Source organism: Oncorhynchus keta, chromosome 1, assembly GCF_023373465.1.
Source record: "Oncorhynchus keta strain PuntledgeMale-10-30-2019 chromosome 1, Oket_V2, whole genome shotgun sequence".
NCBI lineage: Eukaryota > Metazoa > Chordata > Actinopteri > Salmoniformes > Salmonidae > Oncorhynchus > Oncorhynchus keta.
The window spans coordinates 12,225,187-12,238,301 of record NC_068421.1 but is presented as its reverse complement, the minus strand read 5'-3'; the positions used below and the strand labels follow the sequence as shown (position 1 = coordinate 12,238,301).

At 42.6% G+C, this 13,115-nt stretch overlaps 1 protein-coding gene across 5 annotated transcripts in view; it reads right to left on the bottom strand.

Annotated features, from left to right (window-relative positions):
• The window catches only part of LOC118394486 (cytoplasmic dynein 2 heavy chain 1), a 399,197-nt gene that overhangs the window by 303,253 nt on the left and 82,829 nt on the right, over nt 1-13,115 (bottom strand). For 4 of the 5 annotated variants that reach the window (XM_052504034.1, XM_052503998.1, XM_052503950.1 and 1 more), the window contains exons 46-56: nt 10,749-10,900; nt 8,404-8,548; nt 7,981-8,083; nt 6,118-6,282; nt 5,825-5,952; nt 5,500-5,748; nt 4,231-4,339; nt 3,910-4,023; nt 2,922-3,064; nt 2,729-2,810; nt 2,451-2,611 (exon numbers count right to left, since the gene is read on the bottom strand). In XM_052504034.1, the coding sequence (XP_052359994.1) occupies nt 2,451-2,611; nt 2,729-2,810; nt 2,922-3,064; nt 3,910-4,023; nt 4,231-4,339; nt 5,500-5,748; nt 5,825-5,952; nt 6,118-6,282; nt 7,981-8,083; nt 8,404-8,548; nt 10,749-10,900 (1,551 nt within the window). The remainder of the gene's footprint in view (nt 1-2,450; nt 2,612-2,728; nt 2,811-2,921; nt 3,065-3,909; nt 4,024-4,230; nt 4,340-5,499; nt 5,749-5,824; nt 5,953-6,117; nt 6,283-7,980; nt 8,084-8,403; nt 8,549-10,748; nt 10,901-13,115) is intronic. The other variant, XM_052504103.1, reaches the window with a different exon arrangement.

Below are 13,115 nucleotides of genomic sequence, written 5' to 3'. Positions count from 1 at the left end.
CTAGCTTGCGGACTCAACATAAAACTTGAGTCATCGCCACACATGGACACCTTTGTTTTTAAGCCTTGGATTTCTAATCCTCTAATGTTGTTATTGGATCTGATTTTAATAGCTAGCATTTCGATGGCCATAATGAATAGATATGGTGACAGCGGACACCCTTGTTTAACCTCTCTAGGCTAGGGGGTGGTATTTTCACGTCCAGATGAAAAGCGTGTCCAAAGTAAACTGCCTGCTACTCAGGCTCAGAAGCTTGGATATGCATAGTATTAGTATATTTGGATTTGGTTAGAAAACACTCAAGTTTCTAAAACTGTTTGAATGATGTCTGGGTATAACAGAACTTATTTGGCAGGCAAAACCCCAAGGACAAACATCCAGGATTTTTTGTTTGTTTTTGAGATCACTCTCTTTTCAATGGGATTTCTATAGGGATCTAAGGCACTTGCTTGCAGTTCCTATCGCGTCCACTGGATGTCAACAGTTTTTAAATATTGGTTGATGTTTTCCATTGAGAAATGAAGAAGTAGGGCCGTTCAGAATGAGGGTTGAGTCTAGTGTATTGTTTGTTAGGGGCGTGCAACCTGAAAGCTCGCTCCACTTGGTTTTTATCCGCTATTGAACTCAGTTTATCCCGTCTTAAATTGTATCGATTATTTACGTAAAAAAATACCTAAAGTAGTTTAGGAAAGTTGTTTGAAATGTTTGGACAAAGATTACAGGTAACTTAGATATTTTGTAGACATGTTGCGCGAGTTGGAACCGGTATTTTTCTGGATCAAACGCGCCAAATAAATGGACATTTTGGATATATAACGACGGAATTAATTCAGCAAAAGGACCATTTGTGATGTTTATGGGACATATTGGAGTGCCAACAGAAGAAGCTTGTCAAAGGTAAGGCATGAATTATATCGTTATTTCTGAGTTTTGTGTCGTGCCTGGCGGGATAAAATATGATTGTCTGTGTTTGTTTGATGGGGTACTGTCCTCAGATAATAGCATGATTTGCTTTCGCTGTAAAGCCTTTTTGAAATCTGACACGGTGGTTGGATTAACAAGAAGTAATGCTTTAATTTGGTGTATTATACTTGTGATTGTATGTAAGTTAAATATTTAAAATAATTTACTTTGGCGCTCTGCCATTTCACCGGATGTGGCCAAATCGACCCCGTTAACAGGATTTGATCCCTAAGAGTTAACTCCTCTTGACAATTCAAAACTCTCTGAGAAGTAGCCGTTATTTACTATTTTACACCTGGGTTTGCTATACATTATTTTTACCCATTTTATAAGAGAATTACTGAAATTGAAGAAAAAAAACAGGCATTTATAAATAAAAATCTTTACTTTATCAAATTCCTTTTCAAAATCCGCTATAAATGGCATTCCTGGGTTCTTACATGTGTCGTGAGGTTCTATTATTTCTAGTAGTTGTCGTATATTATCTCCAATGTATCGTCCATGTAAAGAACCTGTCTGATCAGGATGAACAATACCTGGTAAAACCCTTATAATTCTGAGTGCTATGCATTTTGCAAGTATTTTTGCATCACAACATTGAAGTGTAATTTAGATAGACCGGGTCTTTATATTTGCCATCTGGGTCTTGTTTTAATAATCGAGATATCAGACCTTCCTGCTGAGTACCTGACAGACTACCATTTCTAAAGGAGTAGTTAAAACAATATAACAATGGAGCTTTGAGTATATCAAAAAATACTTTTTTCTCCATATTCCATCCCGTTTGCTTTATTTTTGTAATAGATTACATTAGATCTTTCTTGAATAAGTTCCTCCAGTTCTTTTTGTTGTTCCTCTAACTTATTGTATCTCTGTAGTATCGTTTTTATTGCTATCTACCTGTACTATTAGTTCATGGATTTCCCTTGTTAGTCTGGTTTCTTTAGCCAGAAACAGCTTTTTTATTATATTGTGTATATGGTGTGTGTATATGGTGTGTGTGTATATGGTGTGTGTGGATATGTTGTGTGTGTATATGGTGTGTGTGGATATGGTGTGTGTGTATGTGGTGTGTGTGGATATGGTGTGTGTGGATATGGTGTGTGTGGATATGGTGTGTGTGTATATGGTGTGTGTGGATATGGTGTGTGTGTATATGGTGTGTGTGGATATGGTGTGTGTGTATATGGTGTGTGTGGATATGTTGTGTGTGGATATGGTGTGTGTATATTGTGTGTGTGGATATGGTGTGTGTATATTGTGTGTGTGTATGTGTTGTGTGTGGATATGGTGTGTGTGGATATGGTGTGTGTGGATATGGTGTGTGTGTATATGGTGTGTGTGGATATGGTGTGTGTATATTGTGTGTGTGGATATGGTGTGTGTATATTGTGTGTGTGTATGTGTTGTGTGTGGATATGGTGTGTGTGGATATGGTGTGTGTGGATATGGTGTGTGTATATTGTGTGTAATGTTGTGTGTGTTACCTGTAGATGTTGCTGTCTGAGAGTGAGCTGGCTCTGTTTGCTGCTGTAAATGGAGGTGTAGACGTGGAGGAAGGTCATGTACTGGCTGGGTGTGGCTCCATATTCTCTACAAGACTCATGGATCATCAGGAAGGAGCGACACAGATCACCCTGACCCGACGCTGGGAGGGACAAACGAGACAGAACATATCCACGAGTGACTAGCTAGTTTACAGTTAGTTCCCTATAGTCTGACTATGACTGACTAGGACTCTGGTGGCAGGGATGTTTTCTTCTACCTGAGCCTTTTCTCTTGTGGCCTTTCTCTCCTCCACTCTTCTCCCCCTCTCCCTCCACCTTAGCCAGCAGCATCTCAGGGATCTGACAGGACAGCATCAACATGAAGGTTATGAAGGAGGACAGAGCAAATGACAATATTATAACCCCGTATAATGCCATGTTCTCATCCCTCCCTCCATCCTCTCCTCCCACCTTCTTCATGCTGCTTTCAGACCATCCGTCCATCCACTGAACGGAACACCTGCGGTAGAGAGCCGGGTTGCTCTCACAGCTAATGGTGAAGTTCGAGTTGGTGCAGTCCATGATCAACACTATGTGTAGGTTCTGCTGGATTCCTGAGAGACAAAGAGAGAGAGAGACAAAGAGAGAGAGAGACAAAGAGAGAGAGAGAGAGAGAGAGAGAGAGACAAAGAGAGAGAGAGAGAGAGAGAGACAAAGAGAGAGAGACAAAGAGAGAGAGACAAAGAGAGAGACAAAGAGAGAGAGACAAAGAGAGAGACAAAGAGAGAGAGACAAAGAGAGAGACAAAGAGAGAGAGAGAGAGAGAGACAAAGAGAGAGAGAGAGAGAGACAAAGAGAGAGAGAGAGAGAGACAAAGAGAGAGAGAGAGACAAAGAGAGAGAGAGAGACAAAGAGAGAGAGAGAGACAAAGAGAGAGAGAGACAAAGAGAGGGAGAGAGACAGAGACAGAGACAGAGACAGAGACAGAGAGAGAGAGATAGAGATAGAGATAGAGATAGAGATAGAGATAGAGAGAGAGACAGAGAGAGAGAGAGAGAGAGAGAGAGAGAGAGAGAGGGATAGAGATGAAGGGAGAGAAACAAAGAGAGTGTGTAATGGTTGGTGTACTGCTGTCCTTGTCCATTTACCCCCCAGCTGAAATGCCAGTAGTTTAGTCAGAGGAACTCGGACAGAAGAGACATCTATTGATCTGATTCTGCAGTGTCTACAGAACAAACACAGGATCACAATAAACGCAGGGGAGGAGAGGGATGAAGTGAGAGGACGGGAGAGCGGGAGAGAAGATGAGAGAACCGAGGATGTGGAGATGTGCCGATGTGACCTTCAGCAAGACACTTAACCCTAATTGCTCCTATAAATTGCTCTGGATAAGAGCGTCTGCTAAATGACTACAATGTAATGTCATGTAGATGAGTAGCTAGATAGATGAGTCTCTCACGGTAGGCAAAGTAATTGAAGAGGGGTCCGGTGAATCCGTCCTGCGATGCAGGATCTTTGAGAGAGGAGAGGAGGGGCTCCAGCTCCTCTGGGGAGTACAGGCCTGGAACCTCACCTACAACACACATATAACACACACTGATCTCAGTACAGTACAGGACAGGCCCCAGGCCAGTACCTCAACTACAACACAAATCACTTTAAACTGAAACAGTACAGACTCAGCACCTCACCTGGGATTTATGACACATGGTTTCATTTGATTTTATTCATCATCAGACATTGTGTATTCCATTTGTGTAGTTGTTTATATGCGACTGACCAGAGGACAGCAGGCTGTTGACCATCTCCAGGAAGGCTGGGTGGACAAACTGATAATCCTCCAGCAACAGCACCACCTGTTGGCCCTCAAGACCTGCCAGCTGCATCACCTACACAGACAAGAACACACACAGTCAGGTGTGTGTGATTTGCAGCACACTTTGCCTTGTCCAGCTTTGCATTACACACACACCAGTGTTTCCCCTATGATTTACTTTCAGCAGCAGTGGTAACGTTAGGGGGGTCCGGGGTCCCCGTGAAACCATCTGAAATATTATTTTCCCTTTTCAAAAGTATTATCACCTGTAGCCCAACTGATGCAACAAAGCAACTTTAAATAAATAGTCTGAAGCATGAGGTTGCCCATCTGCATTTACCTCATGGAAAAACCCCAGAAAGACTGAATGCATCAAATTCTACAAATATACCTTGTAACTTGTCATTTTTTCTGGATCAAAATGGGGCATAGAGGGTGAGCGTGGTAGGAGTGTGACAGTGGGCGTGGCCAATGGAGAGGTCTCCAACTGAACATTTTTGCGACCCTCCTCTTGGCCGCAGAAACAACATTTTGCTATTTTAAAGCACATTTCCTCCAATTCTACACATTTTGGCATTGGGCAGAGAGGAAAGGTGCCGTTTTAAAGCTAATTTCCAACAAATCTAGATATTTTGGCATGGGGCAGAGAGAGAATGTGCTGTTTTAAAGCCAATTTCCAACAAATCTAGATATTTTGGCATGGGGCAGAGAGAGAATGTGCTGTTTTAAAGCCAATTTCCAACAAATCTAGATATTTTGGCATGGGGCAGAGAGAGAATGTGCTGTTTTAAAGCCAATTTTCAACAAATCTAGATATTTTGGCATGGGGCAGAGAGAGAATGTGCTGTTTTAAAGCCAATTTCCAACAATTCTACATATTTTGCAGTGGCTTATGCCATGTTCTTATGCTATCGGAGTGACTAAAACATAATAACAAAATGAATGCCCCATGCCATGACATCTTTGGAATTTTTGATTCTCCCTGACTAATTTTGGTGATTGTTAGTTCTCAACGATCTTAGAAAAACAGAAATAGGTTCATTATCTTTTCTACAAACGTTATATGTGGTTTTAGTAGTGAAAGTTAACACTGAAAAAGGTTTTCCATTTCAAAAAAGTTTAAAGAAATCTAATAAAAGTAAGTCTACCTCGGCTCAACGAATATAGGGGAAACACTGCACACTAAAACATTAGGTCACAGAGACAGACAGACACAGAGGTATGACATCTTACGTTCTTCAGGTCATTGTTGAAGTGTTTGAGTGAGTATCCGCGGGAGATCTTCGGTGTGTAGAGTGTGTATCCATGCATGTGTGAGACCAGGCATGTGGCGGTGCGTCGCCCCACCCCGCTGCGCCCAGCCAGGAGCAGAGAGCCCCCCGGTCGACTCAGGACGCGGTCCACACGAGACACAAAGTGACACACCTCCCAGAACAACAGCAGATCCAACTCCCTGTTGTCACGACCATACAGGACCGCTCCCTACAGAAGGCAGAGGTACATTAGTACACACACTCTCTCCCTGTCCTACACAATACAAACACACACCGACACTGACCTTGTGTATGACCTGGCGTAGGTCGGCAAAGTCGAGGCGTCCCAGAGATTTACCGTGGGGGGGCAGGGACTGACCAGGGGCCATCACTCCCCCTCCCTCAGACGCACCCCACGTCACATAGAAACCATCTGCAGGGAGAAAATACAGTTATACACACTGTTAAATACACACATCTATACACACACACACCTAACTACACACACAAACCCATTTCCCAGAGAACCCAACCACAGAGAACCCACAGTCATACAGTATATAGAGCCACTCTGTCGAGGGAGAGGAGCGCGTTTTACCTGTCATGTTGTCGAGTGCGTCGGAGCCCCAGTCACCTCGTATGACAGAGGAGAGGATGTTGTCAAAGGAATGGATGTCTTTAGAGGAGACCAGTCTGTCTCTGAACAGCCTCTTGGCCTCATAGGCTACCACCTCCAACACTGAGTCTGTTATATTACAGTTCCCTACAGACAAAGACAGGGGTTAATACACACTGGAAAAAACATTCAAAAACACCTTCCTAATATTGTGTTGCGCGCGTACCCCCCCCTTTCCCTCAGAACAGCCTCAACATGTTGGGACATGGACTCTACAAGGTGTTCCACAGGGATGCTGACCCATGTTGACTCCAATGCTTCCCACAGTTGTGTCAAGTTGACTGGATGTCCTTTGGGTGGTGGACCATTCTTATTACACACAGGAAACTGTTGAACGTGAAAAACCCAGCAGCGTTGCAGTTCTTGACTCAAACCGGTGCACCTGGCACCTACTAGCAGACCCTGTTCAAAGGCACTTACATCTTTTGTCTTGCCCATTGACCCTCTGAATGGCACACATACACAATCCTTCTTTAACCTGTCTCCTTCCCTTAATTTACACTGATTGAAGTGGATTTAACAAGTGTCATCAATAAGGGATCATAGCCTCCACCTGGATTCACCTGGTCAGTCTGTCATGGAAAGAGCTGGTGTTCTTAATATTTTGTCCACTCGGTGGACACTACTACATTATACCATACTACAAAAAGACACACAGCATCAAGACAGCTCAGTGTACACACAGTAACACACCAGAGAAGAGAGTTGAAGTGATGAGAGAGGGCGTTGTGACATACCGTGTAGAAAAGGTAAGCAGCCAGAGAGAGGAAGGAGGAGAGCAAAAAAACGATGAGTCATGGAAAAAAAATAAGTTTGTCAGCAAACGCTTTTAATTAAAATTAATGATTGGACTCCCTATCACAGGGAGAACACATTGCAAGAGGGAGGGAGGGAGTGACAGAGGGAGAGATGAAGGAGGACAGAGAACGGAATGATGAGAGAGAGAGAGAGACGTGTGACAGAGGGAGCAGAACAGGGGAGAGGAAGAAAGAGATGGTGAATGCAGGAGAGAGAACTACTGACTTTCAGAAGATATTCTGAAATATCCAACAGCAACTAGAATCAAAGGCCAGTACAGTATAAAGTTAAGACTGATACCAAATAATGAGACGTTTTCAAGGAGAAGTCAGCAACAACAGAGAAAACCCACGCAATTAGCAGTATGAAGTATTGCAGAAAGAAATGAAACTTTTTGGGGACAACTTAACATGGGTCCCAAAAAAAGATGTGTGTAGTGCAAGGGTTCCCAAACTGTTTGGCCCGCGTCCCCATCTTTATACCCCACCTTGTAAAACAATGTTACGTAATCAACGGCCAATGTTTATTTGGGCTATGACAGTCTATTACAAATCAGTCTGACAGTATTTTGTAGAGTAATTCAATCTGAATGCAGTATGGTTTAACGTGACTGAAATGCATCAGAAAGGTATTGGGAAGTTCAGAAGACCATCAAGCGATAATGATATTTTTCCCCCGGGTCTGATTTAGTTCCTGGTCTTGTCCACTCTGTTCTGACGGCTTGTGGGTATAGTAGAGGGAAACAGGAAGTCCAAATGTGTTTTTAAAAGAGCCACGTGTTGGAAGAAAACAGAAACCATTCTGTTTATTACCAACGTATCTAGCAGCCACTGGAGGTTACTGAAATAACCCCGGTTCTATGAACCAAGCAAAATGAACCAAGGGGAAACCCTGGTGGTGTGGTGATTGTGGTCTGACCGTGTGATTTAACAACGTGCTCTGACTATCTGACCACGTGGTTTGACCGTGCTGTTGAGGTTGACTCACCTGCGGACAGGTCGTATCGCAGCAGGCTGAGCACCCACTGGGTGAGGACACACGGAGTGAACAGGTAGTGACTGTGGTCATCCACCGTGAACTTCGCCTTCACCTGAGAGCAGAGAGATAGAAATACACACACACACACACACACACACACACACACACACACACACACACACACACACACACACACACACACACACACACACACACACACACACGCACACACACACACACACAGCCACTTATTACACAGGTGTGTGTGTGGTTTAGATTTGCCTTCCTAAGAGTGAGGATTAGATATAAGAGGCAGTAAGTGCTGTGATAACAGCAGTCTAATCTAAAGCTGCTGCTTGGAAAGACTAGAACAGCTTAACACTGAAGCTTTACTCTGATAACACATGAACTCATCTGAGACAGCACACACACCTGTTCATAGACCTGTACCAGAGACCCTGCTAGCTGGTGTGTTTTCCCAGTGCTGGCCCAGGCTGCCTGGCTCCCAAGGCTCCTCTGGAGAACAGGCTGCAGGTACGCTGAGTAGATGGTCTGGAGCTGCTCCCTGTCTGGATAACTAGAGAAGAGAGCAAGTGTCAGTGTGTGTGTGTGTGTGCGTGCGTGCGTGTCAGTATGTGAGGAGAGTTGAGCAGCTCCTCGCTCACAGGGGGAGGCTGCCGCTCAAAATTCGCTCAATTCATTTAACCAACACCCATATAGTTTTTGTGACTGCCTGGACCTACCAATTGTTTTTGAAGTATTAAAATCAAACCATATGATTTGAATAAAAAGTATTATATAAACATGAAAGAGAGAATGTAAGTAGTGCTCATCATTTCAGATAGGCTACATGTCATATTAAACAGCATATAAACTCTCTAAATAGGTCAGGAGCCAGACAGGGAGACTAAGAAAGAACATAAATTAATTATTTAGGTTATATTATTTCAATTATTTCAAGGCTAGAGCCTACAGAGAAATACATTGTGAAGCATTAGCGAGTGTGACACACTAGGCTGGTAGGGAGTCTGGGACATTAAACACTCAGCATTTAAACAACATTTGTTGTATTAAATCATTACAGTCTATACATTTTGCATACAGGCTGTAATTATTAGGCTCAGTCTACAGTGCCTTCGAATAAATGCAGTGCCTTCGAATAAATGCTAAGAAACACGAGGCCAGTCTACGGTGCCTGGAGAGCCGGCCAGTAGCGGATAAGACCCTCTCCACACTTAGAGCTACTGGGGATGCTGAACAACCTTTTGACCCCTCTTACAGAGCTACTGGGGATGCTGAACAACCTTTTGACCCCTCTTACAGAGCTACTGGGGATGCGAAACAACCTTTTGACCCCTCTTACAGAGCTACTGGGGATGCTGAACAACCTTTTGACCCCTCTTACAGAGCTACTGGGGATGCTGAACAACCTTTTGACCCCTCTTACAGAGCTACTGGGGATGCTGAACAACCTTTTGACCCCTCTTACAGAGCTACTGGGGATGCTGAACAACCTTTTGACCCCTCTTACAGAGCTACTGGGGATGCGAAACAACCTTTTGACCCCTCTTACAGAGCTACTGGGGATGCTGAACAACCTTTTGACCCCTCTTACAGAGCTACTGGGGATGCGAAACAACCTTTTGACCCCTCTTACAGACCTACTGGGGATGCTGAACAACCTTTTGACCCCTCTTACAGAGCTACTGGGGATGCTAAACAACCTTTTGACCCCTCTTACAGACCTACTGGGGATGCTGAACAACCTTTTGACCCCTCTTACAGAGCTACTGGGGATGCTGAACAACCTTTTGACCCCTCTTACAGAGCTACTGGGGATGGGAAACAACCTTTTGACCCCTCTTACAGAGCTACTGGGGATGCTGAACAACCTTTTGACCCCTCTTACAGAGCTACTGGGGATGCTGAACAACCTTTTGACCCCTCTTACAGAGCTACTGGGGATGCTGAACAACCTTGTGACCCCTCTTACAGAGCTACTGGGGATGCTGAACAACCTTTTGACCCCTCTTACAGAGCTACTGGGGATGCTGAACAACCTTTTGACCCCTCTTACCAGGCTGGGCAGAGATGCAGAGTTGTTTTTTAAATTTTCCTATAGGTAGGCCTAAAGGTTTTTAGGCAAAATAACCCTATCAAAATGGAAAGTTCATTCGACGCGGGAATATGCCAGGCCAATTAGGCCAAAATCAATTATGGCCTATTGTATAGATAATATAACAAATAATGTAACAAAAATGAACTAAACTTTTAAGAGATCAGACTTTTAGTTTATAAATACTTTGCTACAATGACACACTTCGTTATCTACCTACCTTTTAGCATTTGCACGTAGTAAGTACACCCATTCATGAAATGTGTCTTTTCAGATTCCACAATGATTCTTTAGTTGTGGACATTACATCATCACACTCCCTCTCTTGCTATTGGTCCTCATGTTTTTAAGTCACCTTGATTCAGCACCTGTGTGTTTTATCAGTGTCTTTATGAAAATATTTAGTGAACTCGTTGACAGTAGCTAAAGGAAGGGGCTATAACAACACACAAGTAGACCACAAATGCATGATGGGACAGGCGCGCCCTGAGCTCGTAAAGTGAGAGCTACAGGATCACTACGGGAGTGAAATTGGAGTGGGAGAGAAGGTCGACGCTCCAGCCTTTGGGAATCTCGCTCGGCTCCAGTCAAATTGGGCACGCTCTGCTCCTCGCTCTGCTCCAGCTCACATACTGGTCTGTGTCTGTGTGTCCCTACTCACTCTATGGTGCAGATGCGCACAATGGAGGTGAAGCGAGAGGTGAGTGTGTGTCGTCCCACAGCGCCTCCTGTTGACATGGAGGCCACCACCTGGACGTTCTCCAGACCCACCCAATCCAGGTTCTCATCATAGAACCCATGGTACGTCAGCACCTAGAACACACAAGGGGGAGGGAGGAGAACTCTGTCACGTTATGACAGCTTGACTAATTTCTGTCTTACCCATCGAACAAGAAATAATGTATTTTCAGTGTTGTATTACATTGAGTTGTGTTGTATTGTATTGCATTGAGTTGTGTTATGTTGCATTGAGTTGTGTTGTGTTGTATTGCATTGAGTTGGTGGGTTGTGTTATGTTGTGTAATGTTGTATTGCATTGAGTTGTGTTGTGTTGTGTTATGTTGTATTGCGTTGAGTTGTGTTATGTTGTATTGCATTGAGTTGTGTTATATTGTGTTGCATTGCATTGAGTTGTGTTGTGTTGCATTGAGTTGTGTTGTGTTGCATTGAGTTGTGTTGTGTTATGTTGTATTGCATTGAGTTGTGTTGTGTTGTGTTGTATTGCATTGCATTGCATTGCATTGCGTTGTGTTGTGTTGTGTTGTGTTGTGTTATGTTGTATTATATTGTGTTGTGTTGTGTTGTGTTGCATTGAATTGTGTTGTGTTATGTTGTATTGCATTGAATTGTGTTGTATTGCATTGAGTTGGGTTGGGTTATGTTGTATTGCATTGAGTTGTGTTGTGTTGTGTTGTATTGTATTGCATTGCATTGCATTGTGTTGTGTTGTGTTGTGTTGTGTTGTGTTATGTTGTATTATATTGTGTTGTGTTGTGTTATGTTGTATTGCATTGAATTGTGTTGTATTGCATTGAGTTGGGTTGGGTTATGTTGTATTGCATTGAGTTGTGTTGTGTTGTGTTGTATTGTATTGCATTGAGTTGTGTTGTGTTGTGTTGCATTGAGTTGTGTTATGTTGCATTGAATTGTGTTGTGTTATGTTGTGTTGCATTGAGTTGTGCTGTATTGAGTTGTGTTGTGTTGCATTGAGTTGTGTTGTGTTGCATTGAGTTGTGTTGTGTTGCATTGAGTTGTATTATGTTGCGTTGCGTTGCGTTGCGTTGCGTTGCGTTGCGTTGTGTTGCGTTGTGTTGTGTTGTGTTGTGTTGCGTTGTGTTGCGTTGTGTTGTGTTGTATTGCGTTGTATTATGTTGTGGTATGTTGTATTGCATTGAGTTGTGTCATGTTGCATTGAGTTGTGTTATGTTGCATTGAGTTGTGTTGTGTTGCATTGAGTTGTGGTATGTTGTATTGCATTGAGTTGTGTTTTGTTGCATTGAGTTGTGTTATGTTGCATTGAGTTGTGTTATGTTGTATTGCATTGAGTTGTGTTGTGTTGCATTGAGTTGTGTTATGTTGTATTGCATTGAGTTGTGTTGTGTTGCATTGAGTTGTGTTGTGTTATGTTGTATTGCATTGAGTTGTGTTGCATTGAGTTGTGTTATGTTGTATTGCATTGAGTTGTGTTGTGTTGTGTTGTATTGCATTGAGTTGTGTTGTGTTGTATTGCATTGAGTTTTGTTGTGTTGCATTATGTTGTGGTATGTTGTATTGCATTGAGTTGTGTTGTGTTGCATTGAGTTGTGTTATATTGTATTGCATTGAGTTGTATTGCATTGAGTTGTGTTGTGTGTTGTGTTGTATTGCATTGAGTTGTGTTGTGTTGTATTGCATTGAGTTTTGTTGTGTTGCATTATGTTGTGGTATGTTGTATTGCATTGAGTTGTGTTGTGTTGCATTGAGTTGTGTTATGTTGTATTGCATGGAGTTGTATTGCATTGAGTTGTGTGTTGTGTTGTATTGCATTGAGTTGTGTTGTGTGTTGTGTTGTATTGCATTGAGTTTTGTTGTGTTATGTTGTATTGCATTGAGTTGTGTTGTGTTGTGTTGCATTGAATTGTGTTGTGTTATATTGAATTGTGTTGTATTGCATTGAGTTGGGTTGGGTTATGTTGTATTGCATTGAGTTGTGTTGTGTTGTATTGTATTGCATTGAGTTGTGTTGTGTTGCATTGAGTTGTGTTGTGTTGTATTGTATTGCATTGAGTTGTGTTGTGTTGTATTGCATTGAGTTGTGTTGTGTTGTATTGTATTGCATTGAGTTGTGTTGTGTTGTGTTGCATTGAGTTGTGTTGTGTTGTATTGTATTGCATTGAGTTGTGTTGTGTTGTGTTATGTTGCATTGAGTTGTGCTGTATTGAGTTGTGTTGTGTTGCATTGAGTTGTGTTGTGTTGTATTGTGTTGCATTGAGTTGTGTTGTGTTATGTTGCATTGAGTTGTGCTGTATTGAGTTGTGTTGTGTTGCAT